Source organism: Prionailurus bengalensis, chromosome D1 (genome assembly GCF_016509475.1).
Source record: "Prionailurus bengalensis isolate Pbe53 chromosome D1, Fcat_Pben_1.1_paternal_pri, whole genome shotgun sequence".
NCBI classification, from domain to species: Eukaryota; Metazoa; Chordata; class Mammalia; order Carnivora; family Felidae; genus Prionailurus; species Prionailurus bengalensis.
In genome coordinates this window covers 115948744-115975779 of record NC_057346.1, presented here as the reverse complement: position 1 = coordinate 115975779, position 27036 = coordinate 115948744, and the positions used below count along the sequence as shown (strand labels likewise).

The 27036-nt window shown below is 58.5% G+C and overlaps 3 protein-coding genes and 1 long non-coding RNA gene across 4 annotated transcripts; 2 read left to right on the top strand and 2 right to left on the bottom strand.

Moving 5' to 3' along the window:
- Positions 1-6185: 6185 nt before the first annotated feature.
- On the bottom strand, positions 6186-7985 carry LOC122484193. The gene is made up of 2 exons (XR_006297557.1): positions 7031-7985; positions 6186-6621 (listed from the first exon to the last, which is right to left on the bottom strand). It is a non-coding gene; the product is annotated as an uncharacterized LOC122484193 (long non-coding RNA).
- A 253-nt stretch (positions 7986-8238) lies between these two features.
- Positions 8239-14676, top strand: NLRP6 (NLR family pyrin domain containing 6; the record flags this gene model as incomplete). Its single annotated transcript, XM_043582343.1, has 7 exons — positions 8239-8533; positions 8818-8856; positions 9103-10849; positions 11646-11738; positions 12876-13046; positions 13150-13317; positions 13786-14676. Coding segments are annotated over 7 exons (2622 nt in total), but the record flags the coding sequence as incomplete, so codon positions are not given.
- A 1777-nt stretch (positions 14677-16453) lies between these two features.
- Positions 16454-23020, top strand: PGGHG (protein-glucosylgalactosylhydroxylysine glucosidase). Its single transcript, XM_043582184.1, is given in 15 exon segments — positions 16454-16733; positions 17050-17333; positions 17639-17791; positions 17794-17848; positions 17924-18359; positions 19261-19380; positions 19814-19945; positions 20121-20232; positions 20475-20547; positions 20642-20778; positions 20904-21037; positions 21152-21247; positions 21425-21522; positions 21598-21809; positions 21902-23020. Coding segments are annotated over 14 exon segments (2073 nt in total). The 5' UTR covers positions 16454-16733; positions 17050-17074; the 3' UTR covers positions 21958-23020.
- A 2059-nt stretch (positions 23021-25079) lies between these two features.
- IFITM5 (interferon induced transmembrane protein 5) lies at positions 25080-26394 on the bottom strand. The gene is made up of 2 exons (XM_043582185.1): positions 26082-26394; positions 25080-25587 (listed from the first exon to the last, which is right to left on the bottom strand). Exons 1-2 carry the CDS (start codon positions 26268-26270, stop codon positions 25375-25377), a joined length of 402 nt encoding a protein of 133 aa, XP_043438120.1. The 5' UTR covers positions 26271-26394; the 3' UTR covers positions 25080-25374.
- Positions 26395-27036: the final 642 nt, after the last annotated feature.

Here is a 27036-nt window from a genome sequence, read left to right as displayed (position 1 = left end):
ACTAATTGATTTTTTAATATTAAATCATCCTTGTGTATGTGGATAAATCTTACTTGGTTGTGGTGTATAATTAATTTTACACATGTTGAATTAAATTTGATAATATTTAGTTGAAGATTTTTGCATCTATGTCCATGAGAGATTTGTTCAAAAAAATATTTTTTGTAATGTCTTTGGTCTTGGTATTAAAACAATGCTGGCTTCATAGTATGAGCTAGGAAGTATTCCCTCTGCTTGTATTATCTGGAAGAGATTGTAGACCTGTTATCATTTCCTCTTTAAATGTTTAATAGATCACCAGTGAACACATCTGGGCCTTGCACTTTCTGTTTTGGAACATTATTAATTTCTGATTCAACTTTTTTAGTAGATACACACATAGTCATACTATCTACTTCTCCTTGTGTGAGTTCTGGTATATTGTGTCTTTCAAGGAATTGATCCATTTTATCTAAAATGGCAAATTTGTGAGCATGGAGTTGTTCATAATATTCCTTTATTATCCTTTTAATGTCCATAGGATCTGTAGTGATGGCCCTTTTTTATTTCTGATATTAATAATTTGTACATTATCTCTCTTTTTCTTCCTGGTTAGTCTTACTAGAGGCTTATGAGTTTTATTGACCTTTTCTAAGAAATAGCTTTTCACTCTTTGATTTTTTTTCCTACTAACTTCCTGCTTTCAGTTTCATTGATTTCTGCTCTAATTTTTACTATTTCTTTTTTTTTTTCTGCTTACCTTGCATCTAATTTGCTTTTCTTTTTCTGTTTTCTCAGGGTAGCAGCTTATATTATTGATTTTGGAACATTTTTCTTTTCTAATATATGCATGCAATGCTATAAATTTTCCTCTAAGCATGGATTTAGATGAATCTTGCAAATTTTAATAAGTTTTTTTTTTTCATTTTCATTTAGGCAGCAATATTTTAAACACTCTCTTAAGACTTCTTGTTTGACCACTGTGTTATTGGGCAGTGTGTTGTTTAATTTCCAAATATTTGGAGATTTTATGGATAACTTTCTGTTATTGATTGCTATTTTAATTCCGTTAAGGTATGTTTTATGGCCCAGAATGTGGTCTATCTTGATGAATGTTTCACATGAGCTTGAGGAGAATGTGTGTTCTGTTGGTGGTGGTGGAAGTAGTCAATAGATGTCTACTATATCCAGTTGATTGATGGTGTTGAGTCCAACTGTGGGTCTGTCCATTTCTGAGAGAGGGGTGTTGAAGTTTCCAAATGTAAACTGGATTCATCTATTTCTCCTGAAATTCATTAGTTTCTTCCTCAGGTATCTGACACTCTTGTTAGGTGCCTACCCATCAAGGATTGCTATGTTTACTTGGAGAATTAACCCTTTAATCATTATGTATGTCCCTCTTTATCTCTGATGATTTTCCTTGTCCTAAAATCTGCTTTGTCTTAAGTTAATAAAACTACTCCAGTTTTCTCTCAGTTTTATTGAGATATAACTGACACACTTGCAAACTGTATGTTTAAGGTGTACAGCATAATCATTTGATTTACATATATTGTGAAATGATCACCACATAAGTTTAGTTAAGATCCATCATCTCACGTACATACAAAATAAGGGGGAAAAAAGGAAAGAAAGAAAAGAGAAAAGAAAAAAGGAAAAGAAAAGAAAAGAAAAAAGAAAAGAAAAGAAACCTTTTTCTTTGTGATGAGATCTCTTAGGGATTTATTCTCACCATTTTTATATATGCCATCCAGAAGTGTTCATGGCAGTCACCATGTTGTACATTATACCCCTAGTGCTTGTTTATCTCATAACTGGAAATTTGTACCTTTGGCCACCTTCACCCACCCAGTTTTCTTTTGATTAGTGTTAGCCTGGTGTGTCTTTCTCTTTCCCTTTACTTTTAACCTATCTGTGTCTTTATATTTAATGTGGGCTTTTTGTGGACAACACAGGGTTGGGTCATGTTTTTTATCTACTCTGATAGTCTCTCTTTTAATAGGCATTTAGGTAATTTACATTTAAACTGATTATTGATATAGTTGAATTCGTATTTACCATATTTGTGACTGTCTGCTATTTTGATGCCTTTGTCTCTCTTTCTTGTTCTTTTTTCCTTCCACTCTCTTTCTGGCTCCTCAGGTTTTGAGTATTTTTATTTTATTCTGATTTTTCTCTTCCTTTAGCATATCAATTATACTCTTTTAAAATGCTTTTGTGGTGGCCCTAGATTTTGCAATTTACCTTTACAATTAATCTAAATCTGCTTTCATATATTTTCACAATACCACTTCAGTAGTGCAAGTATCTTACAACAGGGTATCCCTAATTCCGACCCACCCCCATCCCCTATAGCATTGCCATCACACATTTCCCTTACTCGAGAGCTATATTCATCCAATATATTGCTATTGTTATCCTGAATAAACTGATACATCAGTTAAGTATAAGAAAAATAAAATATTTTATTTTGCCTTCATTTGTCCCTTCACTAATCGTCTTCATTTCTTTATGTAGAGCTGAATTGTGACCCATGTCCTTTTTCTTCTCTCTAAAGAACTTCTATTAACATTTCTTTCAAGGCTGGTCTTCTGGTGACAAATTTCCACAATTTTTGTTTATATGAGAAAGTCTTTATTTCTCCCTCACTTTTGAAATATAATGTCACTGGATACAGAATTCTAGGTAGGTGGATTTTTTTTTTCTTTCAACAATTTAAATATTTCATTCCACTCTCCTCTTGCTTGCATGATTTCTAAGAGAGATCTGATGTAATTCGTACCTTTGTTCTTCTTTTGGTAAGGTGAGTGTTTTCTTCCCCTCTGCCTTCTTTCAAAATTCTTCTTTGAGTGAGACAGGAAGGCTAGAGAGGGCTGGGGCTGGATATCTTCCTTCCCTCAGTAGGTGAGGATGTATTAAAATCTGTATTGGATTTTGCACATGGGAGACCATGTGAACACCCTGGAAGAAGACTACCACCTACAACCACCTACAAGTCTGAGAGAAATGCCTTAGAAGAAACCAGCCCTGCTGACTCCTTGGTCTTGAGCTCGTAGCCACCAGACCTTCTGAAGGCTAAGAGACAGGACATCCACCGCCAGAACCCCCAGCATCCAAGGGTATAAAAGGAACAGACTCACTGCAATGAGAACCCTCATCAGACAAAAGGGGAGTGAGAACCATCCAGGCTGCCTGGCCAGCTCCTATTGGGTGGGTACACAGAGGACTCCCCTGTTACACCAATTGACTTTGGAATGTCAAGACAACCTTACACTACTGGGATAAGTTCCGCTTGGCCATGGTTTATAATTATTTTTATACATTGATGGTTCTATTTGCTAGGAGTTTGTTGGAGTTTTTTTGTGTCTATATTTATCAGGGATATTGGTCTTTTAGTTTTCTTGCGATGTGTTTGCCTGGTTTGGTATCAGAGTAGTATGGCCTCACAGGATGGATTGAGAGGTATTCTTCTCTTTTCCTTATTTTATTTATTGGGGGGGAGGGATATTCTTTTCATTTACATGTTTTGTTAGGGTTTGTGAAGGAGTGTTAGTAATGCTTTAAATATTTGACAGAATCGTTAGTGATGCCATCTGGGCCTGGCCTTCTCTTCGTGGGAATTTTTCTATATTGTTAATTCAATCTCTTTACTTCTTATAGATCTATTCAGATTGTTTCTTTTGAGTCAGTGTGTTTGTGACTTTCTAAAAATCTGTCCATTTCATCCAAGTTATCTAATTTGTTGGCACAAGAGGAGGGGGTCAGCTATAGGTTCATTTTTTCCTCATCTTGCCCATTCCTCCAGAAATGGTTCTTTCTCTGAGGTCAAGATATGAAGGGGAGTGCTGAGAACAGGGAAGGAGGAAGCATTCTGCTGAGGGCACCAGTGCTCTAGAGCGAGGCTTTTCAAAGGCAGGAGAACGAAGGGGACAGGAGGCCCCGAAGAAGGAGTGGGCAGTGTGGGCAACTCCTGAGAGACCTCGTTCGCAGCTGCCGTGAGGACAAAATGTGGGAGTGAGGAAGAAATGATCAAAGGTTTCCTGGGTGGCAAAATCCCTGTGCGAGAGACCTTTGAGGAATTTCACAATGCAGTCTTAATTACTTGTTCAAGATTTCAAAACTTGTGCCCTTGGGAGTGGCCCTGCTCAGCAGCTGAAGCTGGGGTGACACAAGTCCAGTATCACTGCTGGCCACGCTGCCACCTGTATCTCCTTTTCTCACCTGCTTCTCCCTTTCTCTCTTGGCCTTCTCCACCCCCCATCTGCACCCGTACACCTGCTCCCAATGTCCCCTCCTCATCCCCATACTTCCGTGGCTCAGTTCGTGGCAAGGCTCCCTGATACCGGCTCCCATCATCAAAGCTTTTTCCAGGGCTGTTATCAGCAGCGGCTGAGAGTTTATGGGGTACAGAGTGCACTCACGGAGGGTCCATCTTAGGGTATGGGGATGACCTTGACATCCCCAAATCAGCGGCCTCGGGGCCCTTCCCATGCTGGTTATGGCAGATGCACACCCTCCCTCTGTCTGACATGCCCCCTCAGTTCCTCTGACAAAAGGAAAAGAGCATGCCTTTCAAGGAAGAGTTCACGGTCAGAACTGGAGTGGATTTAGAAATTGGGATGCTCTTGGTGACACAGAAAACTGTGAGGGGCCTTCCACAGAACTTGAGAGGTGGTGATAGCCAGTGCCTAGAATGGGCTAGGCACCTGCCTTACAGCTTTCTCCTCTCTGCCCTCAGCACTGACGTGCCTTTACCATGCCATTCTACAGATGAGGAAACGGAAGCACAGAGAGGTTACGTAGTGTCCAAGGTCACCCGGCTATGGGATGGTGGAAGCAGGATTTGATCCCGACAGTCTGGCTAGGAGATTGTGCTCTTGATGGTGACACTTTCTGTCTGAAGTAATAATGAAAAGGAGATAGTGCAGTTGTAGAGAACTTGCTTTTGAGAAATTATACTGTGAAGAGGGAAAATGAATGTGCATTTAGGGGAAACACAGCATGGGCCGATGTGGGACATCTCTCTCTGCCTGGAGGAACGTGTATGCAGTGCCTCAGCGTTGGAGTGGGGCTCAGTGAGGCGTCCACGGGGGGCACACTGGGGTCTTTGCCGGTGAGGCTGCAACCCAGGGCCCTGCAATGCTCACCGAGCTGTGCGGGGCCCGCAGTCTGTCCACAGGCCGGGACACGCCCACATCTGCTGCTGTTTTGCCTGTGCAGAATCCCAGCACACTGAGAAGCTAAGTCAGGAGCCCGCAGGTCAAGGGAGTTGGGACCCCATACAGAACTCACGACAGTCACACACACACACGCGCACACCCGAACCTCTCCCAGAGCTGAGGCCGAACTCTGCTAAGGGCTTGTTCCCAGGTTCCCAGACCCTGACCCCCAGGAGACCCAGTCCACTCCTCTGCTTTGCTGGGTGTTACCCACACCATGGTCCGGAGTGAGGGTCTTGTCCCTGCTTTGGGCTGGACCCGGTTGAGGCTGCTTCAACACAGAAGGCCTGGACACCGGCCCCGCCTCTCTGGCTCTGTGGGAACAGTGAGATGTATTCATGTTCACAAACATCCTTTAAAAGCACAAAGTGCCACCCTCGCGTGCTGGCGGCAGCCCCTCCAGCCTCTCTGCTGCCAACCTCGCCCTGTCCAGGCAGCTGCCTGGTGTGGAGGGCAGTCAAAGGGGGGATTCAGGGAGTAGAAGAGAGGCAGGGGGTTACCTAGGGTAGATGTGAGTGTGGCTAAACAGATCCATACCTCTGAAAGCCTGAGCCCTCCTCATGGAGACGTGGGATCTATTTGTCTTAAACAGACAAAAAAAAAAAAAAAAAAGTTAGGGCTAAATGGGCGCCTCTGTGGGTCCCCTCCTGGTGGAGGGGGCAGGGCAATAGAGGTTCCCAGGACTCTGGGCTCTCTCCCCAGGGAGCAGCTCTCAAGGCTCTTGTGGAAGCAGGACTGAACACAGGGATGGCTTATGGCAAATAAACATTAAAAAAAAATTTCAAAGCGTGGCTTGGTTGGTTACGTGTCTGACTTCGACTCAGGTCGTGATCTTGTGGTTCTTGTGTTCGAGCCCTGCGTCAGGCTCTGTGCTGACAGCTCAGAGCCTGGAGCCTGTTTCAGTTTCTGTCTCTCTCTCTACCCCCCTCCACTTGCCCTCTGCCTCTCTCTCTCTCTCTCTCCCCCCCACCCCCCGCCAGAAATAAATAAACATTAAAAATTTTTTTTAATTAAAAACAATGGGTGGAAGGCAGTGAATATTCCAGAACACCTGTTCTTGCAGACAGTTTCACAGAAATGCTCAGAGAGATACTGTGTTCATTTTCTATGACTGCTCTAACAAGATACTACAAAGTTGGTGGCTTAAAACAACACACATTTATTCTCTCACAGCTCCAGAGTTCAGAAGTCCAAAATCAGTGTCACTGGGCTGAGTTCCCCGTGTTGGTTCAGCCACACTCCCTGTGGAGGCTCTAGAGGGTGTGTCCTCACCTCGCATTTCCAGCCTCCAGTGCTCTGTTCCTGGTGCTCCTAGGCTCATGGCGTCTTCCTCCAACTTCCAAGCCAGCAGTCCAGCATCTCGGTTCACAGTCACATTGCCTTCTCCTGGGCCAAATCTCCCTCCGCCTCTATCGTGTGACACCTGAGATGACATTTACAGCCCACCTGGGTAACCCAGGACGATCTTCCCATCTCTAGCCCCCGAGTTCAATCTGCAAAGCTGCTTTTGGCACGTGAGGGGACCTTCACAGATTCCGGGGGTTACGGCCTGATATCTTTGGGGCCTATTATTCAGCTGACCACAGATACATTCACTCAAACACAGTATAAAGTGGCCACAGAGACAGACCCAGACACACACACACACACTCCTCACCTCCAAACCTCTTCCCATCAGCCTGCTCAAGCCAGGTTTGGGAAGCCACACAACTCTTCCCTTTCCCCCATGACAGCTTCCTTTCCGATAACATTGTGCAAGTCCCTCCCTCGTTCCCAGTGTCCCTTCTATCTAAGAAGCCCTTCCTCACTCCTGCCTTCAGAATCTAACCTACCTTGAGGCCTCCAAGCTGAAGGCCTAGTTCTGAGCCAGCCTCTTTCTTCACACCATCCACCCTACTCTGCAGGTACCTGCTCACAGCTGTGCCTCACTGCCACGCCCTATGGGTTCTCAGAGAACACCAACTGAAACAAGGATTAGAGGAAAATCAAAGGTCAGCACGCAGAACTCTTAAAGGGGGAGTGCGTCCAGTGCCCGAGTCTGGGAGCTTGGTGACTGGTGGACTGACATCTGGGCGCTGGCTGAGCTAGGCCACTCGGGTCTGGGGCATGGGTGGGGCTGGACAGCTCCCCTAGAACACGGCTCTGATCAACCTAGGGAGAGATAAATAACCTCTCTGATCCCCACACCTGCCCCTCAGTGCCAGTCCTAAGGGCCAGACTCCATGGACCAGCCAGAGGACTTCCAGTCCGGGTGAGTGCTGGCTTTCAGGGTGGTCACACGGGAAGCGGCTGGCCCCAGCCTGTGGGGGCCTCACCTCATTCTGCCCCCTCCCTGGGGCTTCACACAGCTGATCCACAGCTGTCCCCCAGTATCTCCCAGGCTCAGGATTCTAGGGACTCTATTCGCACAGAAGGCACCCTTGGTGTCTGTTCCCCACCAGGGACTCCGACTCAGCCCCTGGTGCAAGGCGCCCAGCCTGGGCCACCAAAGGGTGCAGTGAGATGGGTGTGATGGGGAACTCAGGCACGCAGAGGGGGCGGTGTGGGTGGTGAGTGTGGCTCTCCGCCCAGGCTCCCAAGGAGGGGAAGGGAAAGAAGGGAGGAAAGGGCAGAGCACAGGCCCTCGTAGGCACCCTCATCTTAGGCTTTTGAGCCGGCCTGGCCGGGTGTGTGGAAGAACACAGGAAGGAGGGTGCAGGGCGGGAAGGCGGTCCCCCAGCGCTTGGGTCAGCGGTGGCCAGCGCCTGCCCCCAGTGACCTCTATCACAACCAGGGGCAGCGCCGTCAGGGGCAAAGCCTTGGGGCAGAGCACCGCCCGCCCCCCACACTGCCCCCCCCCCCAACCCCCGACCGAGGTCCTGGGAGGGAAGAACTTCTCTCCCGGCTGGGTGCCACCAAACGTTGGCCTGGAGTCAGCTGGGGAGATGGGGGCTCATCTGAGCCTTTGCCCGTCGTGGGTGCCCCGGCCCCCCGGGCCGAGGCTGTGGGGGGCGGCGGGGCAAGGCCGGGGTCACCGTCGCCGCAGATGTGCTGACCCCGCCCGACCGCGCCCAGCGCGGAGTTCCGTGCCGCCACAGCCCGAGAGCTGCTCCAGCGCGCGCTGGAGAACCTGAGCCAGGAGCACCTGAAGCGCTTCCGCCACAAGCTGCGGGACGCGCCGCAGGATGGCCGCAGCATCCCGTGGGGGCGGCTGCAGGGCGCGGACGCGTTGAACCTCGTGGAGGAGCTGATCCAATTCTACGGGCCGGAGCCTGCGCTGGACGTGACCCGAAAGACTCTGAAGAGGGCTGACATCCGCGACGTGGCGGAGCAGCTCAAGGAGGACCGGCTGAAGTGTGAGCGCGGGGCGGAGGGTCGCCAGGGTCCCCGCGCCTCCGTTCGCTCCCGCCGGAGGCAGAGTCTGGGCCTCGGCCGCCATCCTTCCCGCTTCCCCAGAAAAGTCCCGGCGCGCCCCCCTCCCCCGCGCCCGAGAGCACGCCACCCACACATCCAGGGGCCCCAGGGCTCGGATCCGGGCGCTCTTGAGGGGTAGCCCCAACTGCCTACTGCGCCCCACCACCACCCCCCCCCCCAGCCCCCTGCACATTCGGCAGGGCCTCACCACAGCTCTCCCTTCCAGGGCTCGGCCCCAGCTCCTCCTCGCTGCTCTCCGTGTCCGGTAGGTCTCTGTCGGCGGGAAGCACAAGACCCAAGCTGTCGGCGGGCGGGGGCGGGGGTGGGGGTGGGGGGTGACCCCCAGGTTTGCAGCACGAGGGTGTTTTACACCAATCAGAGATTCCCGACAGCCGGTCCCGGGGGAGAGTTGTGTGGCAAGGCTGGCGGGGGTGGGGGCTGAGACCTGAGCCCAGGGGGTTGGGGCGGTGGGCGAGGGTCAGCTGACACGCCCCCCCCCCCCCCGCGCCAGAGTACAAGAAGAAGTACAGAGAGCACGTCCTGCAGCAGCATGCCAAGGTGAAGGAGAGGAACGCGCGCTCCGTGAAGATCAACAAGCGCTTCACCAAACTGCTCATCGCGCGCGAAGGCGCCGCGTCGGTGGACGGGGCGCTGGGGCCCGCGGACGAGCGGGAGACGCAGCGCGCGCGGCGCTCCGACACGCACACCTTCAACCGCCTGTTCGGCCGCGACGGAGAGGGCCAGCGGCCTCTGACGGTGCTGCTGCAGGGCCCGGCGGGCATCGGCAAGACCATGGCGGCCAAGAAAATCCTGTACGACTGGGCGGCGGGCAAGCTGTACCACGGCCAGGTGGACTTCGCCTTCTTCCTGCCCTGCCGCGAGCTGCTGGAGCGCCCGGGCACGTGCAGCCTGGCCGGCCTGATCCTCGACCAGTGCCCGGGTCGCAGCGCCCCCGTGCGGCTCCTGCTCGCCCGCGCCGAGCGCCTGCTCTTCATCCTGGACGGCGCGGACGAGCTGCCCCCGCCCGCGCCCGCCGACGCGGCGCCCTGCACCGACCCCTTCGAGGAGGCGGAGGGCGCGCGCGTGCTGAGCGGGCTGATGGGCAAGACGCTGCTGCCCGGGGCCCGCCTGCTGGTGACCGCCCGCGCCACGGCCCCCGGGAGGCTGCAGAGCCGCCTGTGCTCGCCGCAGTGCGCCGAGGTGTGCGGCTTCTCCGACAAAGACAAGAAGAAGTACTTCCACAAGTTCTTCCGGGAGGAGTGGCTGGCGGAGCAGGCCTACCGCTCGGTGAAGGAGAACGAGACGCTGTTCGCGCTGTGCTTCGTGCCCTTCGTGTGCTGGATCGTGTGCACGGTTCTGCGCCAGCAGCTCGACCTCGGCCAGGACCTGTCGCGCACCTCCAAGACCACCACGTCCGTGTACCTGTTCTTCGTCGCCAGCTTCCTGAGCTCGGCGCCCGCCGCCGACGGGCCCCAGGTGCAGGGCGAGCTGCGGAAGCTGTGCCGCCTGGCCCGCGAAGGCCTCCTCGGGCACAGGGCGCAGTTCGCGGAGAAGGACCTGGAAAGACTTCAACTTCGCGGCTCTAAAATCCAGAGGCTGTTTCTCAGCAAGAAAGAGCTGCCGGGCGTGCTGGAGACCGAGGTCACCTACCAGTTCATGGACCAGAGCTTCCAGGAATTCTTCGCCGCGCTGTCCTACCTGCTGGATGACAAGGGAGACCGGGCACCGGCTGACGGCGTCGGGGCGCTTCTGCGGGGCAACGCCGAGCTGCGCGGCCACCTCGCGCTCACCACGCGCTTCCTCTTCGGGCTGCTGAACACAGAGCGGATGCGCGACGTCGAGCGCCACTTCGGCTGCGTGGTTTCAGAGCGCGTGAAGCAGGACGTCCTGCGGTGGGTGCAGGACCAGGGCCACCAGAGGGCGGCACCGGAGGGGACCCAAGAGACGGAAGCGCCGGAGGGCAGGGAGGAGCTGGAAGAGGACGAGGGCGAGCTCAACTACGTGCTGGAGCTGCTGTACTGCCTGTACGAGACCCAGGAGGGCGCCTTTGTGAGCCAGGCCCTGCGTGGCCTCCCTGAGCTGGCGCTGGAGCGGGTGTGCTTAAGCCGCATGGATGTGGTGGTCCTGAGCTACTGCATAAGGTGCTGCCCCGAGGGGCAGGCCCTGCGGCTGGTTAGCTGTGGACTGGCCCCCGCACACGAGAAGAAAAAGAAGAAGAACCTGATGAAACGACTGCATGGCAGCCTGGGCGGAAGCTCGTGAGTCTACAGGGCAAGACTGTCCCGGTTCCCAGGCCCTGGGGGAGGGGGCGGGGCGCGGGCAGGGGAGGCGCGTGTGCCAGTGCACCCGAGTCTCCGTCTGAGCAGGGGAAGCCTGCCCAGAGGAGAGCAGGACTTCGGGGCTGGTTACGCCCACCCCCTTGCAAGGCGGCTCCTTATGTCCATCTTCCCCCGCCTGTCCTGCCATGCCAACCCCCAGCCATCCACATCCATTCCTAGCATGGAATACACCACGCCGGCTGTGCCCTGAGCTTTTGCGCCTGCTGTGTCGTGCACCCAGAACACTCTGTCTGCTGCCTATCCTCAATGCTTTCCCAGCCTCCCTCAGCTGGCCTGGGACCCCTTTGGCCCCAGACGTGCCCCACTAACCACTGTATGCCATGATGTCTACCCTTCGCCAGATCCTGAGCTCCTTCAGGGCTAAGTCTTCTGTGTACTTAACTCCAACCCAGCACTTGACCCAGAGCTCAGCATCTGTTGAAATAATGAATGTCAGGATGCTGACGGGCCGCGGCAGCCCACTGCAGGCGCAATACAGACCCACGTGGGATGTGGGTGACATGCCCCCCACTGGACTCAGGCAGACTGCTTCAGCGGGGAGCTGCATGGGGCCACAGATGAGTGGTTTCACTCTGGGTTTGGAGCAAAGAGGGTGGAGGGGTCCTGGCTCAGCTTGAGGTGGAGAGCGGAGGCAGCTCTAACACTCAGGGCCACAGGAAAGAGGTGGGGACTGGGAGGGGACGAGTGGGCTTCACCTTGCTGTCTCTCCTGGCAGTTCACAAGCCACCATGAAAAAAACCCAGGCCTCTCCACTGCGTTCGCTCTTTGAGGCCATGACTGACCAACACTGCGGTCTGAGCAGCCTGACGTGAGTGACCAGGCCCCCACGGCCCCCCTGGAGGGATGCAGAGCAGGGTACTCTGGGCAGGGGCAGAGGGGTAGCCCTGTCTGGACATGGCAGAGGGGACAGGCTGAGAGCCTGTGGCCTCTGGCGTCCTGTGCCGGGGCCAATGGGCTCTGCCCACGTAGCGCGGAGGAGCGAGGAGGCGGTGTGGCCCGGGGCTAGGAAGGAGGGTTTGGCCCCGTTAGAGTGCCAAGCATGGTGCTGCTGAGTGTTCTGGGGGTGGGGAGGTAAAGAAGACCAGAATAAATTTTCCTTCCGAAGGAAGGCTACTAGTTGCTACTGGAAAGTGATGGGCAGTCCCTCTGGGCTCTTACAAGCAGTGGAGGGAGGTGTTGAGGGCACAGGCTCTGAAGTCCAGGCTGCCTGCCTCCGAGCCCTTGGGCGAGTCAGTCTGTCTGAACTCGTTTCCTCCTCTATGGAATGGAAGGTTCCGCCTCAGAGGGTTGGTATGAGAGTTAACGTAGCAGTGGGTGCACAACACTGAGTGTGTGACCTTATCACCAAGTAAGCAGAAGGTAAGAGAAATTGTAGGAGCTAGTGCTGGTGGGGCACAGTGAGATGGGCACAGCCTATGGCCACGGTGACACGGTCACCTCGCTTGGTATGACGTTCCAGCAACCTGGAGATAAACATTGGGAGCCAAGAAGGTGATCAGCGCGTTTGGCCCATCAATGCTGCCACTAAACTGAATGCGTGGTGTTCATCACAGCAGTATTTATAATGGCAACAAAGGTGGAAACAACACCCACTTCCCCATCGCCAGGGACCCGCTGCATGAATAAACCATGGCCACCTTAACCCGATGCTCAGCTACATGCAGTTAAACACGCTGACAGTAAGATCCGCACTGGCTCATCCAACGGCTGGTAGAGAATAGTGCCCTAAGGAAAAGTGGAGTGCAGTCCAGCACGCACAGGCACATGTGGCCAAGGCTCCCCAGGGACACGTGTGGTGGGTAACAAAGGACAGGGGAAACTTCCTGTCGAGCCAGCGCCTCTCCAGACAGAGCCTCAGCCGCCCGAGGAGCGGGCAGTTTGCAGAGGCGGGGACAGTAAAGCGGCCAAGGGGACTGAAGACAGACACATGTGCTCTTGACCACAGGCTGTGCCGCTGCAAACTGTCTGACTCTGTCTGCCGAGACCTCTCTGAGGCCCTGCGGGCGGCCCCCGCCCTGACTGAGCTGGGCCTCCTGCAAAACGGGCTCAGTGAGGCCGGCCTGCGTGTGCTGAGTGAGGGCCTGGCCTGGCCCCAGTGCCGGGTGCGGAAGCTCAGGTGAGGGCCCGGCCTGGTCGGGGGGGGGGGGGGGGGGGGGGAGGGACATGGTAGGGTAGGGGGGCGGTTGGCAGCAGCCTCTGAGGGTGGCCGTCCCCCCCAGGGTGCAGCAGCCCACCCTCCAGGAGGCGCTTCATTACCTCATCGGCGCGCTCAGCCAGAGCTCCGCGTTGACCGCCCTGGATCTAAGTGACTGCCAGCTGCCGGAACCCGTGGTGACCTACCTGTGTAGAGTCCTACAGCAGTCAGGATGCCGCCTACAGACCCTCAGGTAGACACAGGGGCGGAAAGGGGCATGGGGACTCGGCCTCTCAACGACTGGGCTGGGTGCCTGGGGACTTCCCCTAGGCCCTGAAGAGTAACTCCTCCCGGGGCTCCCCGAGTGCCCACACTCAAACCCAGCCCCTGGAGACCCATGCTCCAAAAAGTCCTAGCCCCGGCCCTCGGCTTCAACCATTTTGCCAGACCAAACGTCCATCTGTCATCCGGGGCCATGGCAAGTCTGGGCCAATGATCCCAACGCCTTTTTACTCCCCCAAGGGCTCCGGCCCCCACCGCCTAACCTCTTTCCCCAACCTCTGACGCCCCTGACTAACCACCTCTGTCACTGTGTGCCTTTGGCACAGCCCAGGCTGACAGCCCCACCGCTGCCCCACACTGCTCTCCTGTCACTGTCCCCCCAGCCCTGACCTCAGCTTCCCCAACCGACTCCCACTTCTGTCCATACACGTGGCCGCAGTCTGACCTCTGTGAAGCTGAGTGCGCAGTCGCTGCAGGAGCTGCGGGAGGTGAAGAAGGCAAAGCCGGGTCTGGTCATCACACACCCACTGCTGGAAAGTCACCCCTAAGCCTCCCACGGGATTCGGCTGTGTCCTCGGAGGCCCTGAATGCCAGGGGGAGGACTCTGGTCAGCCCTGTGGAATAGATGTCCTCATCCCAAGGGCAGGAGGATGTTGCTCTCTGCTCCGGGCTGCCCTTTTGAGCCTGAGGGGCCCTGGGCAGGCAGGTGAGAGGCAAGGACACACATGGTCCCTTACCTGGTCGGGGACAGGTGTCCCAGAACATGCCTCTCCCCCCATACCCTGGGCACAGGTTCTGTCTCTGTTCTCTACACCCAGGGAGCCCTCTTGCCCCAACCCCCCCACCAACTGCTCCACCCACCTACCTCTCCTGGGGCCCCCTAGCCATCACCCTGCAGATACCCCCGGCAACAATAATGCTGACAGCTCCCAGTCATCAAGTCTCTGCCACGTATTGGCCTTGACCTGGTGTGCTCAGTGCAGAGCAACTCCTTCACTGATCCCATCGCCATCTGCACTGTGGGCCTCACAGCCCCACAACTCTGCCCTTGGCCACAAGGGATCAAGCAGAGGCTGACCCCTGACCAAAGGCAGGCAGGTCACTATTCCTCCCCAGGAAGTTGGGTCTTGGCACCGGAAGTGAAGCCATCCCCGAGGCTGTGTGGTGCCAGCCCAGTGGTGTCCGTTCACTGCCTAGGTCTTCAGAGATGGAGACCAGGGGAGGGGGGAGACCACAGCAGACTGGACTCCAGGTAGGCGCTGTGGTGGGAGGGGCAGCAAGCAGCCTGTCCCCACGTCCATGTGCCGATAATACATTCTCCTTTGGATTCTTTGGTGTTGATTTGTGTTGCATGCGGCCAAGCATCCTAACGGGTGCTCACAATCTTTCCTTTGGTCCCCAATCCATCTGTGTGGGGTGCGGTTGTGTTCCCCATTTCCCAGATGAGGAAACTGAGACTCAGGGCTACAGCCTACTACAGGGAGCTCTGAGGTGAGGCCTGTCTTTGATGGACAGGGCGAGAAGCAGACAGGCCCTGAATCTTCAGGTCTTCTCTGCTCAACACTGCAGGGCTTAGCCAGCTCCTGGGACCCCAGTCCAGGTGGGAAAGAAGCATGGGAGTCAGCCCCTTCACTTCTAGGGGGAAATTTCCTTCCATAATCATAGTTCAAGTCCAGTCATTCATTCCACAAAACAGACAAAAATCCCTGCCTTCCTGAAACTGGGCAGGAAGACAGATGGTAAACAGGTATAGACGGCCACCAACAAATGCTTGGAGGAAAGCAAAGCAGGGCAAAGTGGGAGGAGACCGTGGAGCCAAGGGTTTCCCGTTACAAGGGAGGGATCTCTTATGGACAGGACAGGACAGGACGGAAGTGAGGCATCAAGCCCTGAGGGTACCTCGAAGGAAAGTGTTCCTGGCAAAGGAACAGTACAAAAGCCATGAAGAGGAGTGTCTTGGCCAACTCAGGCTGCTGGAAGAGAACACCACAAACCGGGGGGCCCCCCAAACACAGAAATTCATTTCTCCGGAGGCTGGGATGTCCAAGGCCAAGGTGCGAGTCAACCCAGTGTCTGACAAGGACCCTCCTCCCGTCTGCAGAGCGCTCTCCTCTTGCTGTGTCCCCACATGGTGGAAAGAGCGGGCTAGGTCTCAGGCCTTTGCCCGTAAGGGCTCTAATCCCACTCTTGACAGCTCTTGATCTAATAACCTCCCCAAGGCCCCATTTCCAAAATGGTCGCACTGGGAATTAGATTTCAATGGATGATCTGGGGGCACATAAACATTCAGTCCATAACAGGGCACATGCTTGGACTGTTGCAGAGGCAGCAAGGAAGCCACAGTGGCAGCAGTGGCCTAGCAGAGGTGTGAGGGGGGCCGGTGGGGAGCAGGTGGTCAGGGATGCTAGCTGGCCTGCCCTCTGGGTGGGGGCGGGCACCATTGCAGGCTTCTGAGCAGAAGGCACTCTCAGGGTGGCTGTGGCTGTGTTAACAAGGGCCATATAGGGCGGAGCGTAAGTAGGGCATGTGGACTGTCCATCCAAGAGGAGGGCTTGCTCTCAGAGGTGGCCGGGTGGCAGTGGGGATGATGGAGCTGACAAGCCGTGAAAGTGGAGAACAACAGGATTTGTGGACAGAAGTGGAGGGGGTGGACCACGGGGGCCTGAGCACCTGGACAGGTGGAGTCCCCATCGCCAACACTAGGGGAGGCCACAGGAAGAGGAGACTTCCGGGCACAAGTTGGCTCTGAGTGTCTCCTGCTGGGCCCAGGGGTGGAGCACAGACATCTGGGTCAGGCGCGGGGCCAGAGAGGCTAGGAGACAGACCCGTGGCCTAGCCGCCTTAGAGGGCCCAGGCGGGGGATGCAGACCGGGGGTACGACGGGCTGGGCAGGGCATGTGGAAGAGCCGGAGAGAGCGAAGAGAAGGACTTCTGCAGGAGGAGGACCACCCGCGCCACTCCCCGGAAGGGGAGACCCGGGAGGGAGGAAGCCGCGGCCGCGAGGGGCGATCGCACACCAGAGGCCCCTGCCCCTCTCACAGCCGTCCCTCCACGCGTCCTTGAGGTCAGGGTTCAAACTGTGCGGGCCCGTGCGGCTTCCCCGGGAGGCCCGCCGGCGCGCGGGGGGCACCGGGTCGGCACACGGGCTGCTCCGCCCTGGGGCCCGGGGGCGGGGATCGCGGGCCTTCCGGCCGAGAGACGGCGGCGCCCGCGACTTCTCCCTCCGTCCTGGAAGGGGCGGCGCCGAGCGAGCTGGGCCTGGGGATACACCGGCTGCGGTGTGGCCCAGAGACCCCGCTCCGCAGAGCTCTGGCCGCTTCCCCGCCCGGCGACGGCGCCCCTCCCCCAGGTCCGGAAGACTGAGGCCTCCAAGCTCCCCACTAACAGGTCTGGGCTTGTGGGGGCGCGGCTTGGAGAGAGCTGGCAGGGTTCGAATTGAAGTCTGAAGGTGGGAATCTGGGGACTCACTGGGTCTCTGGAGATCAGCATCAGGGATTTGGGCGTCTCTCAGGGTTGGAGGTGTTTCCAGGGGTGGCTCAAAAGTAAGGGCTATGGAAAATCAGGGCTGAGTGCGGGTGGCCCACACCCCTCCCACCAGCTCTCGGAGGCATCCGCCAAGTTCCAGCGGGTGCCTGGGGGTTTACAGTCAGAAGAGGGAACAAGGCCGGCCAATTGTGGGGGCCCCTGACTCCCCCTTTTCCAGGCCAATCTGCTGAGCAAGCCTTTCCATGGAGGATGCCAGCGAGGACCCCACCATATTCAGTGCCCATTCTCTGCCCGGTGACCCCCGGCTCTTGGCCACCGTGACCAACACATACTTGGGCACGCGTGTGTACCATGACACGCTGCATGTGAGCGGCGTGTACAATGGGGCTTGTGGGGACACACACCGGGCCATTCTGCCTAGTCCCCTCAACGTCCAGCTGGAGGCCCCTGCAGAGACCGGAAATCAGCTGACCAAGACCTTTGCCCTGGACACTAATACAGGTAGCCACCACTGTCCCGCTCCCCCACACCCGAGGTGAGTGCGGCAACCGACAGCAGTCCCATCCCAGCACCTCCTAACTCAGGATGCTGGCTCCCAGGGAAGACGAGGGCTTCAGCCCTGCTGGCCTCCCGACCTGGCTGGCACTGGCGCGTGGGGCCGTCTGTGCAGCTCTAGCTTCCCAGATGGGGCAGCTGGGGCTCAGAGGGCGGGTCCACCTTGCCGAGGGGCTGGTAGCTTGGTAACTGTCCTCGGGGGTCCCAAGTGGGGCGTGTGAGTTGCCCTGACCCCCTCTGGCCCTCCCCAGGCTCCTTTCTGCACACTCTAGAGGGCCCCAGCTTCCGGGCCTCCCAGCGCCTCTACGCCCACCGCACGCTGCCTCACGTCCTGGCTTTCAGTGTGTCCATCACCCGCATGGCCGGGGAGAGCCGACCCATTACGGTGCTGCTGCAGTCGACCTTCTCCCAGAAAGCCCGGACCTTCACCTGCATCTGGGTCCTGACTTCCAGGGAGCCCGGTGAGGAGGCCGTCAGGGCTGGCCAGGTAGACCGAGGAGGGAGCTGGTCCCTTAGACATGGCCGCACTCTTGCAGGTACCTTTGCGGCCACACACTCACCCCAGAGCAACCTGGGGGGCCGCAGCAGGAGGTACACATGCTATGGACACCAGTGCCCCCAGCCCTGACCCTCGGGGAAAGCGAAGAAGACCGGACCTGGGAGTTCCTGACCGTGGTGGGCGGCAGCCAGGCGGAGGCCCAAGCCTGCCTCACGGAGGCCCTGCAGCTGCAGGCGGGGGGTGCTCTGTACCCTGCCCACGCCCAGGCCTGGGCCCAGCTCTGGGCTGGCTGTGGCCTGGACGTGGTGGGGCCCCTACCTCTGCGCCAGGCCCTGCGTGGTGCCCTCTATTACCTGCTCAGTGCGCTGCCCCAGCCGGGGGCCCCAGGGTACGCCAGCCATGGCCTCAGCCCTGGGGGCCTGTCCAATGGGAGCCGAGAGGAATGCTACTGGGGCCATGTCTTCTGGGACCAGGTATGTACTGTTCTACCTCCCAACACACAGCATGCACACGGGTGCGGGGGATCCCGTGGCTGCGGGCACGGGTGTGGCTGCTGTCTCTGCCCTACCTGGGATGGGGACTGTGACTGGAGAGGCACAGAGGCCAGGGCAGAAGGGGAGCCTTCCTGGAGGAGGTGGGACGTACAGGACTTTGGTGGAAAAGAGTGACTCGGGCAGAGGGACCAGAAGGTACAAACACCAGAGCTCAGAGGGTGTGTGCCATCTGGCCAGGGCAACAGGGGCTCTCACCACGGCAAGAGGAGCAGCTGCAGGGCGGGGGGTGGGGGGGTGGGTTAGGGTTAGCCATGGAGACTTTAACTTGGGAGTCACACTGACAGAGGTGTAGTCTAGCTGCTGAGTGGAGCATGGGTAGAAGAGGGTGAGGCCTCAGACAGGAGTGGGAGCCCGGAGAGGCTGGGACTTGGCGGACGTTGGGGACGGGAGGGACCCAGGGTGCTAACCCCTCAGCAGCCAATGCTGTGGCCCACTCTGGTGAGGCTTAGAGAAGCTGAGTCACTCACTAGGTCAGGCAGCTAGTGAGCCACAGAGCAGGCTCCCGTCCAGGCTGCCCATGCCCAGATTCTGGCCTGAGCTCCGGGGCAGACCCAGAGGCCTGCTGGGGAGGGGAAGTGCTGTGCCGGGGACCGGGCCCGGGGAGCGTTCGGCCTGGAGACTGGGCCGTGGGATGGGCAGGTGTGGGTGGCCCAGGATGGAGCCAGGGTGGGCAGCAGAGGAAGAAGCTGGAAGGAGACAGAGGGGCTGCTGGGGAGGCGGCGGGGAGCAGTGCTGACTCTGGCCAGGGCAGAGTGTGGGCAGACGGGAGAGAGAAGGGAGCGAGAGCTCCTGAACCAGGGGCCCTTGGCTGTGCTCTTAGGATCTCTGGATGTTCCCAAATATCCTGATGTTCCACCCAGAGGCCGCCAGGGCCCTCCTGGAGTACCGCATCCGGACGCTGGGTGGGGCCCTAGACAATGCCCGGAGGCTGGGCTACCAGGTGAGGGGGACCTGGGTGCCCACCCTACAGGGCCCCCTGAAGGGCCTGATGTCCCCGCATCCCTCCTAGGCCTGCACCCCTCACCTCAGGTTCCTCTCTGGGTGGGGCTGGGTTTCCCAGATTCTTACACAGGCTCACGGCACCCCTCAGCCTGTGCCGTAGAGGCAGCAAGAACAGCCTGGCCGGGGCTCACCTAGAGTCCCCTGACTGCCCTGGCCCAGGGTCAGCACAAAGGGAAACTGGGCAAAGCCACCTGGCCTGTGATAGGGGCACACACTGGGCACTCAGAGCCTGCAGGCCCCCATGAGGGCACCCGGACAGTCAGTGCCCCCCCGTTCTCCTTGGCTGAAGGCTGAGTATTGGGAATGGTGGACTACCCCTGTGCCCCCACGCCCAGAACAGTCAAGCCTGTTCCATCCCCCCACCTCCTCAGGGAGCCAAGTTTGCCTGGGAGAGTGCGGGCTCTGGTCTGGAGGTGTGTCCGGAGGACATCTATGGGACCCAGGAAATTCACATAAACGGAGCTGTGGTGTTGGCTTTCCAGCTTTACTACCACGCCACCCAGGTGAGGCGTCAGCACGTATGACCAGCCCCCCGACGTGGCCATGACTTCCTGCCTGGAGCCGGGCCTTCACTGCTGGGCACTCAGAAGGGTGGGCACTGACAAGACATGCAGGGACCAGTGAGGACCACAGTCGTGGATGGCGTGGCCTCTGTCCCACCCTCTCCCGCTCTCCCAGGACTTGCAGCTCTTCCGAGAGGCCGGCGGCTGGGACGTTGTCAGGGCTGTGGCTGAGTTTTGGTGTAGCCGTGTGGAGTGGAGCCCTGAGGAGGAGAAGTACCACCTGAAGGGTGAGGGCACGGCGGGGGTGGGGGGGGACGGTCACGGGGAGGGGTTGCTTATGGGGGAGGGGAGGCGTGGATGTCCACGGCAGGGAGAGTGGGTGGCCACAGACCGGTGGGCCAGGGGGATGCTCTTCAGTTCAGCGTGTGATCTCTGGCGGCCGATGGTGCCAACCGCACCCTGGCCACCGGCATCGGGGGCAGATCCCCGAGACCCTGCGCTGAGCACCTCCTTGCACTCGTGTGCCCAGGAGTCATGCCCCCCGACGAGTACCATCCGGGGGTCGACAACTCGGCGTACACCAACGTCCTGGTCCAGAACAGGTCAGACCCAAGACCCCTGCCCAAGTTCCACGTGCAGGGAGCCAGCCCGGAGGGCTAAGGAGAGCCCCCCCCCACTTCCTACGTCTACCCCTAGCCTGCGCTTTGCGGCTGCCCTGGCCCAGGACCTGGCTCAGCCTGTCCCCAGTGAATGGCTGGCGGTGGCCGATAAGATCAAGGTGCCCTTCGACCCAAGGCGGAACTTCCACCCTGAGTTTGACGGGTACCAGCCTGGTGAGTGTACTTGGAGCTGCCTTGGGGCCCCTTCCCCACCCCCTCCACAGGACTGGATGCCCCCAACCTGACTGAGCAGCCCCCACCAGCTTGTCTCCCCGTGAGCAGCACCTGTCCCTCCACAGGAGAAGAGGTGAAGCAGGCAGATGTCGTGCTCCTGGGATACCCCATCCCTTTCCACTTGAGTCCTCATACCCGCAGGAAAAACCTAGAGATTTATGAGGCCGTGACGTCCCCAAAGGGCCCTGCCATGACCTGGGTAAGAAGACTGCAGGGTGTGGGGGAGGGGCGGTCCTCACTAGCTTCTGTCTTCCCTCCCCACGCAGTGGGCTTCAACCCAGCGTGTTCTCTGACCTCTGACCTCTGGCCCCAGAGCATGTTTGCAGTGGGCTGGATGGAGCTGAAGGAGCCACGGCGGGCGCAGGACCTCCTGGAGAGGAGCTTTGCCAACATCACGGAGCCCTTCAAGGTCAATTCACAAGCTGACCCCACTTGCCTCCCACCCGGGCCCCTTGGCGGTAGGAGTGGGAGCCCAGCCTTGGGATGGGGGAGTCACCGCAGGGTCAGGACCCTTCTGGAACGGGGGCAGCAGCCTCGTGGCACCCGTGTCCCGGGAGTCAGTGCACTAACTGCCTTCCACGGACAGGTGTGGACAGAGAATGCAGATGGGTCCGGCGCTGTGAACTTCCTGACGGGCATGGGGGGCTTCCTGCAGGCAGCACTGTTCGGATTCACGGGGTTCAGGTGAGTGCGGCTCTGACAGGACATTCGCAAGCCCCCTACCTTCCCGCTCCTCATGAAACTCTTCCCTCCCCCCAGGATCACAGGGGCTGGCATGACCTTCGACCCCATGTGTCTGGCAGAGGTCTCTGGGGTACGCATCTACGGCATCTCTTACCAAGGGAACAAGCTTGACTTCTCCTTCTCCGAGGACTCAGTGACGATCGAGGTTAAAACCCGGGCAGGGCCCTGGGCCCCCCTGCTGGAGGCTGAGCTGTGGCCATCACACACTCGACTCCCCCTGCTCCCAGGTAGGCCGCCACCCCCAGACTCACCCAAGGGTGCAGAGCACGTCACCTCCCCAGGGTAACCCCCCACTCAAAATGCCCTCCTCCCCCGGCAGGGTACAGAGTCTCCTTTCCCTCCTCAGCTGGACGGATACAGAGGTCACTCTCGTAGGAAGCAGAGGCAGCAAGTTGTTCTCCAAGAGTTTCCTAGGAGAATTTTTGGAAGACGTTAGACACCTGCCCCAGAACCCACAGGACCCCCTGTGGGACACCATTGGGTCCTCCAACCCCCACCAGTTCCCTTGCCCTGGCGCTGTCTTGGCCACTGCACCTGACTGATCAGGGCTTCAGGGATGTCTCGGGTCCTCCCATCTGCCCGCTCCCTCTGTGGGCGCCCCCAGCTGGCTGCACCCTCATCGACACCCTCCTGGTCGGCTGAGTCCCTCCCTCCTGCCCATTCTCCAACCAGCAGTCAGGCTCACGGGCTCCAGGGAAAGTCTGAATTCGTTGGTCCAAAGTTTCAGAAGGTCTGCCTCCAGCCTGAGCCCCTCCCCCAATGGCCTCCTCAGCCACTACTGTGCCTGCCTTTGTGGCTGACACCTGCCGCACCTGTCCCTTCCCCAGGATGCCTCAGGGTGGGTTGGGGGTGTGGCTTCCTCTCTGCCGAGGAGGAGGCAGAGACGGGTGCAGGCCTCGGTGTGCGGGATGGCAGGGGTGGGGCATGAGGCAGAATTGCACAGTCCCCTGCAGAATCCCTCAGGATTCTCATTTGCAGACCAAAAAGGAACCTGGTGTGTCTGACAGATGGGGTCGGGCACCGTGGGGTCGAGGTGCTCTCAGGCTCTCGTGGACCTTCCGCATCCTCAGTCCTTGGCTGCTCCAGCCCCTGGGCCACTTCGGTGAGGTTGGATGGCCTCCATCACAGGCCTTTCCTCAGCCAAGAAGAGAGGGGGATGGGCTGCAGAGCGAGACCTTACATCTTCCCTCTGACCAGCCAGAAGAGCTGCGGCCAAGTGTGCATGGCTTCAAGGCCACAGGCCTGTGCCCATCTGTGCTGAAGGGCCGCCCATGGCCCGAGGCTCTGTTCAGCCTCTCCCCCTGGGGCCTCAGCCCCCCAGCTGGCACTCCCACGTTGGGTCCTTGGGAATGTCTCAAGAGTGAGATGAGATCGGCCACCACAGTCTTGGTGAGAGCCCGAGGAATTAAAGTTGTGTGCTGAGAAAAGTTTGCCCTCAGAAGCTGGTACTCTCCTTCCTTCTGGAGGCAAGGGCGGCATGATGGATGGGTCGGATCGAGAGGCGCAGGGACCTGCTCACTTAGAGCAAGCAGTTGGGCCAGCCACTTCCCTTCACGCTCACTTCGCTCTGGCAAACCCCTGTGCGCTCTCTGTTCTCGGTGGAGAGTTAGTGCAGGTTCTCCAAGAAGCAGACACCGGACAGACGAGCTGTGAGGGACAGAGCCACGTGAGGGAGAGGGGGGGAAGGCGGGTGGCTGGAGGCGTCGGAGATCCCGAGGCTCATCTCTGGGTTACTGCAGGGAGCAGCACACGGGAAGAAGCATGGCCTCCAAGCTGTAGAGCCGCACGCACGGCAGTGCTGATTCCCAAGGGTACGTGACCTCAGAGAACAGAGCCAGCACCTTGGTGGGGCTCGCTTGGCTGCCCACGGGCTCCCCCTCAACTGCTGGCTGTGTGGCAAAGGCCAGAGTGGATCTGCTGATGTCGAGTGGCTGGGGACTGTCCCAGCAGAGCAGATGCTTATCTTTGCGGCCCTGGAGCCAGATGTGGGCGCAGACATCAGGTGGGGCGGTAGGTGGCCCTGTGTGTATAAGCCATGTATGTATGCAGTCCCCTGTACACATAGTGAGGTGACCCTCTGAGGGGGCCACGGTAGGGTGACAGTACCCATGTGCTGGCATGGCTGGTCAAGGGTGGCCGGGGCAGCCAACCGCCTAAACTTGGTCAGGGTCCCTCAGCCTCGCCAGGAGACAGTCTGGGGATAGGGAGGGCTGCTGGTGACCTTCCCCCATGACCAAAGGGGACAGCAGACCATCCCATGCTTAGGGACGTCAACCTGGCCACATGCAAGCTGATGCCAACTCCCAACCTGTGCACCCAGCACAGGTCACTCCCTTCTTGGGCCAAACCTGGTACTCAGGGTCGGCACGCTCTCTCCATCCCGGTCCAATCACTGGCGCACTGCCCTTGTCCTTGGCACAACCTGGGACCGGCACCCAGCGAGGGCCAGGCCCCAGGTTGCTCACACCCCTACTGCAGGGGCCGGCTCAGAGCAGCACATGCTCCAGCTTACAGCTGGGCTACTGTTGGCCTGCCGCCAGGACACCATCCCTACGGGCACAGTGTGGAGACAGCTAGGTAAGTTGTCGGCTATCACGGGAGAAGAGGAGACTCTGAGGCTCCAAGTACAGCAGCTAGACAGACCCCCACCCCCAACCCAGGCAGATGGGTAGGCAAAGGGGGCTCCCTGGGTGGGGAAGGAACCCTGGGTGGGGTGCTCAAAACCCTGAGCCGCCCGGCAGTTAAGGCCCCTGCAATTAGCCTGCCCTGTCATTGGACCGGCCGCAGTGAGGCCTAAGGGACTTCATCCCCAGCCGCACAGGGTGTGTGCATGTGCTTAGCAACCTCCTCTTGCCAGGCTCCGCTGGTTTCCGGGAAGGGGGGAACACCAAGGATGCCCAGAAAGTGTCCTCACTCCCAGTTTCCTCCCTTCACGCAAGTGTGTGTCTGTGTGCTAAGTGTGTGCATGGGTGACAAGGACATGCCTGTGTGCTCGTGTGTCTTTGTGTCGAGCCCCACTGACCCAGGAGGGAGGAAACCCACCGTGGAGACTAAGCTTTCTCAGAGTGCGAGGAGCAGCGCAGGGGCCACAGGGACAGACAGAGTGACTCCCCCCAACCCACTGACAGAAACATGCAGGGCGAGTACCCAAGATGTCCTCCCAGGGACTCCCACTTAACACACGTGCACACACGTGGGTAAGGGCACACGTGTTCTGGAAGGGGGGCCGCTAAACCACAGTGCCCGGCAGGGCAGCAGAGATCAAAAGCCTGAGTTCCCAAACTTCATTCTAAAATACTCTGGGGCCTCCACCCCAGAAGCCACAAGCCACCCAGTGCCTGAGTGAAGGGGACAGTTGGGGCCCAGCAGACAGAACAGGTCACCCTGCCATCGTGCTGGGGTCAGTCCAGGGCGGAGGGTGGCTTGGGTGGTCCCTGGGGTAGCTCCCCTCAGGAAGAAACCCTCTCTCTCCCCTGCAAGAAACCCAGGAGGCACTGTCCAGAACCAGGCGCTTTAATTGTGAAATCCAGGCTGAGTCTGGTGAGTGGGGCAGGAGGTTCCGGCCTGGGGGCAAGGAGTCAGGGGGGTGGGGACCACTGGGGTTAGAGTGAGGCCACTGGGGTCCAAATGAGGGCTCTTCAGGGTCAGCATTAGGTGCCCAGGCTGGGGTGGGAGGAGTGGGCATCAGGCCCTGTGGCGGAGTCAGGTTTCCAGGGGGTCAGGGTGGAGCCCCCGGGGGGGTGGTCCTGGTGTCAGGATCCGTGGGTCAGCAGGAGGACAAGGCCCAGCCTGTCAGTCATAGTCCGAGTCGTCGAACTTGGTGCTAAAGAAGGCAGCAGAGTCCTTGGCCAGCCGGGACAGGTGCAGGGCACCGGTCACCACCAGCGCCAGGAGCAGGAGAGGCGGTACCAACGCCCACATCGTGGCCAGGATGTTGTAGCACTTGGCCTTGGAGCCAAAACGCCGGGCTGCCTCCAGGTCTCCAGCCACCTTCTGGTCTCGGGCCTGCGGACCAGTGAGTGGCAGGGCCGGGTCTCTACACGCGCTGGGGGCCCTGCCTCCTGCCCCTCCCACCGCAGCTGTGGACCCAGAAGGCATCCCAGGCCCGCGTGGGGCTCCAAGGACCCTCTGTGGGTGGGGAGTCCCTGGACGCCGAGAACGCCCCCCCCCAGCAAAGCCGGGGGGGGGGGGGTCTTTGCTCACAGGAGCCCTCAGCGTGGGGAAAGCACTGATGAAAGAGAAGCCCTTGGGAAGCCCCCACCCACTCTGTGTTCTTTTGCGTGGACTAGACCCTCCCCCCCCCCCCCAACCTGCAGGACAGACTCTTACTGAGGGACCTCAAAGGAGAAGCCCTCACGAGATGGAGGGCTTGTCCAGCGCCTCGCTCATGGAGTGGCCCTTTGACAAGCGGCTCCCCCTCCGCCAACCCCCTCCCCCCACGAGCCCCTCAGGCCCTCCGGAGAGCGCCCCCCCAGCCCCACCCCTCCCCGCCAGCCCACCTTGATGGAGTAGGCCAGCGCCAGGAAGCCGAGGCAGCACAGGTTCAGGTAGAGGGTGCTGAACACCGACCAGATCAGGTGGTCTCGAGGTGGGGGTCGCGGCGCCCCCACAGTGAGGGCCGTGTGGGCGGCGCCGTCCTTGCGGGGCGTCGGGGCCCGGGGGTCCTCGCGGGGGTACGACGTGTCCATGGGTTCCAGCGCCGTCTCCTCCTCGCTCGGGCTCCCGCTTCGAGGGTGGGCGCCCAGGGCCGCTTATAGCCCCGCCGCCGCCCTCCCGCGGCCGGGCCCGGCGCCGCCCGCTAAATATAACGACAAATTACAGCCCGGCGCCGCCGGGAGCGCGGCCCTGCCCCGCCCCCGGGAGCCCCCCGGGGCTTCGGAAAGGAAGGGGCGAGCGCCGGCTGCAGACCGCCCCCCCCCCCCACCCCTCGGAGCTGCTGCCACCTCGGGGCTGTGGGTGGGCGCGATGCCGCCTCAGCTGCAGAGCCGGGCTGGAGACCCCCGGGCTTGGACTCTATCCCCAGAACCCAGAGCTCAGGCGCTGCCCTGTCACCTCGGGCCGCCAGCGTCCAGCGGCGCGGGGGGGGGGGGGGGGGGGGGGGGGAGGGGGGGGGAGGGGGATACAGAAGTCGCTGCCCCTGTACCCGCGGGAGGAGACGAGCCACAGGGGGACAGAAGAGGGGCTGTGCCATGCTAGGGGGTCAGGCATGCAGGAGGCCCCAGCACCGGCCGTATGGTTGCGTCACGTGCCACAGTGAACCGTCTCCCCTGGTGGGCACGCAGCTGCTTCTCAGCCTCCTCGGCTGGTGTCCTCATGAGTCCTCAGAAGTTTGGAGGACTGTTTTGCTCTCCCTCTAGAGGGTCCAGCAGCCCCCCGAATGCCATCTGTGTACCAATGACCTGCATTTTCATCACAGGACCAGACTTCACTGCTGAACCCCACCCCCCCCACTCC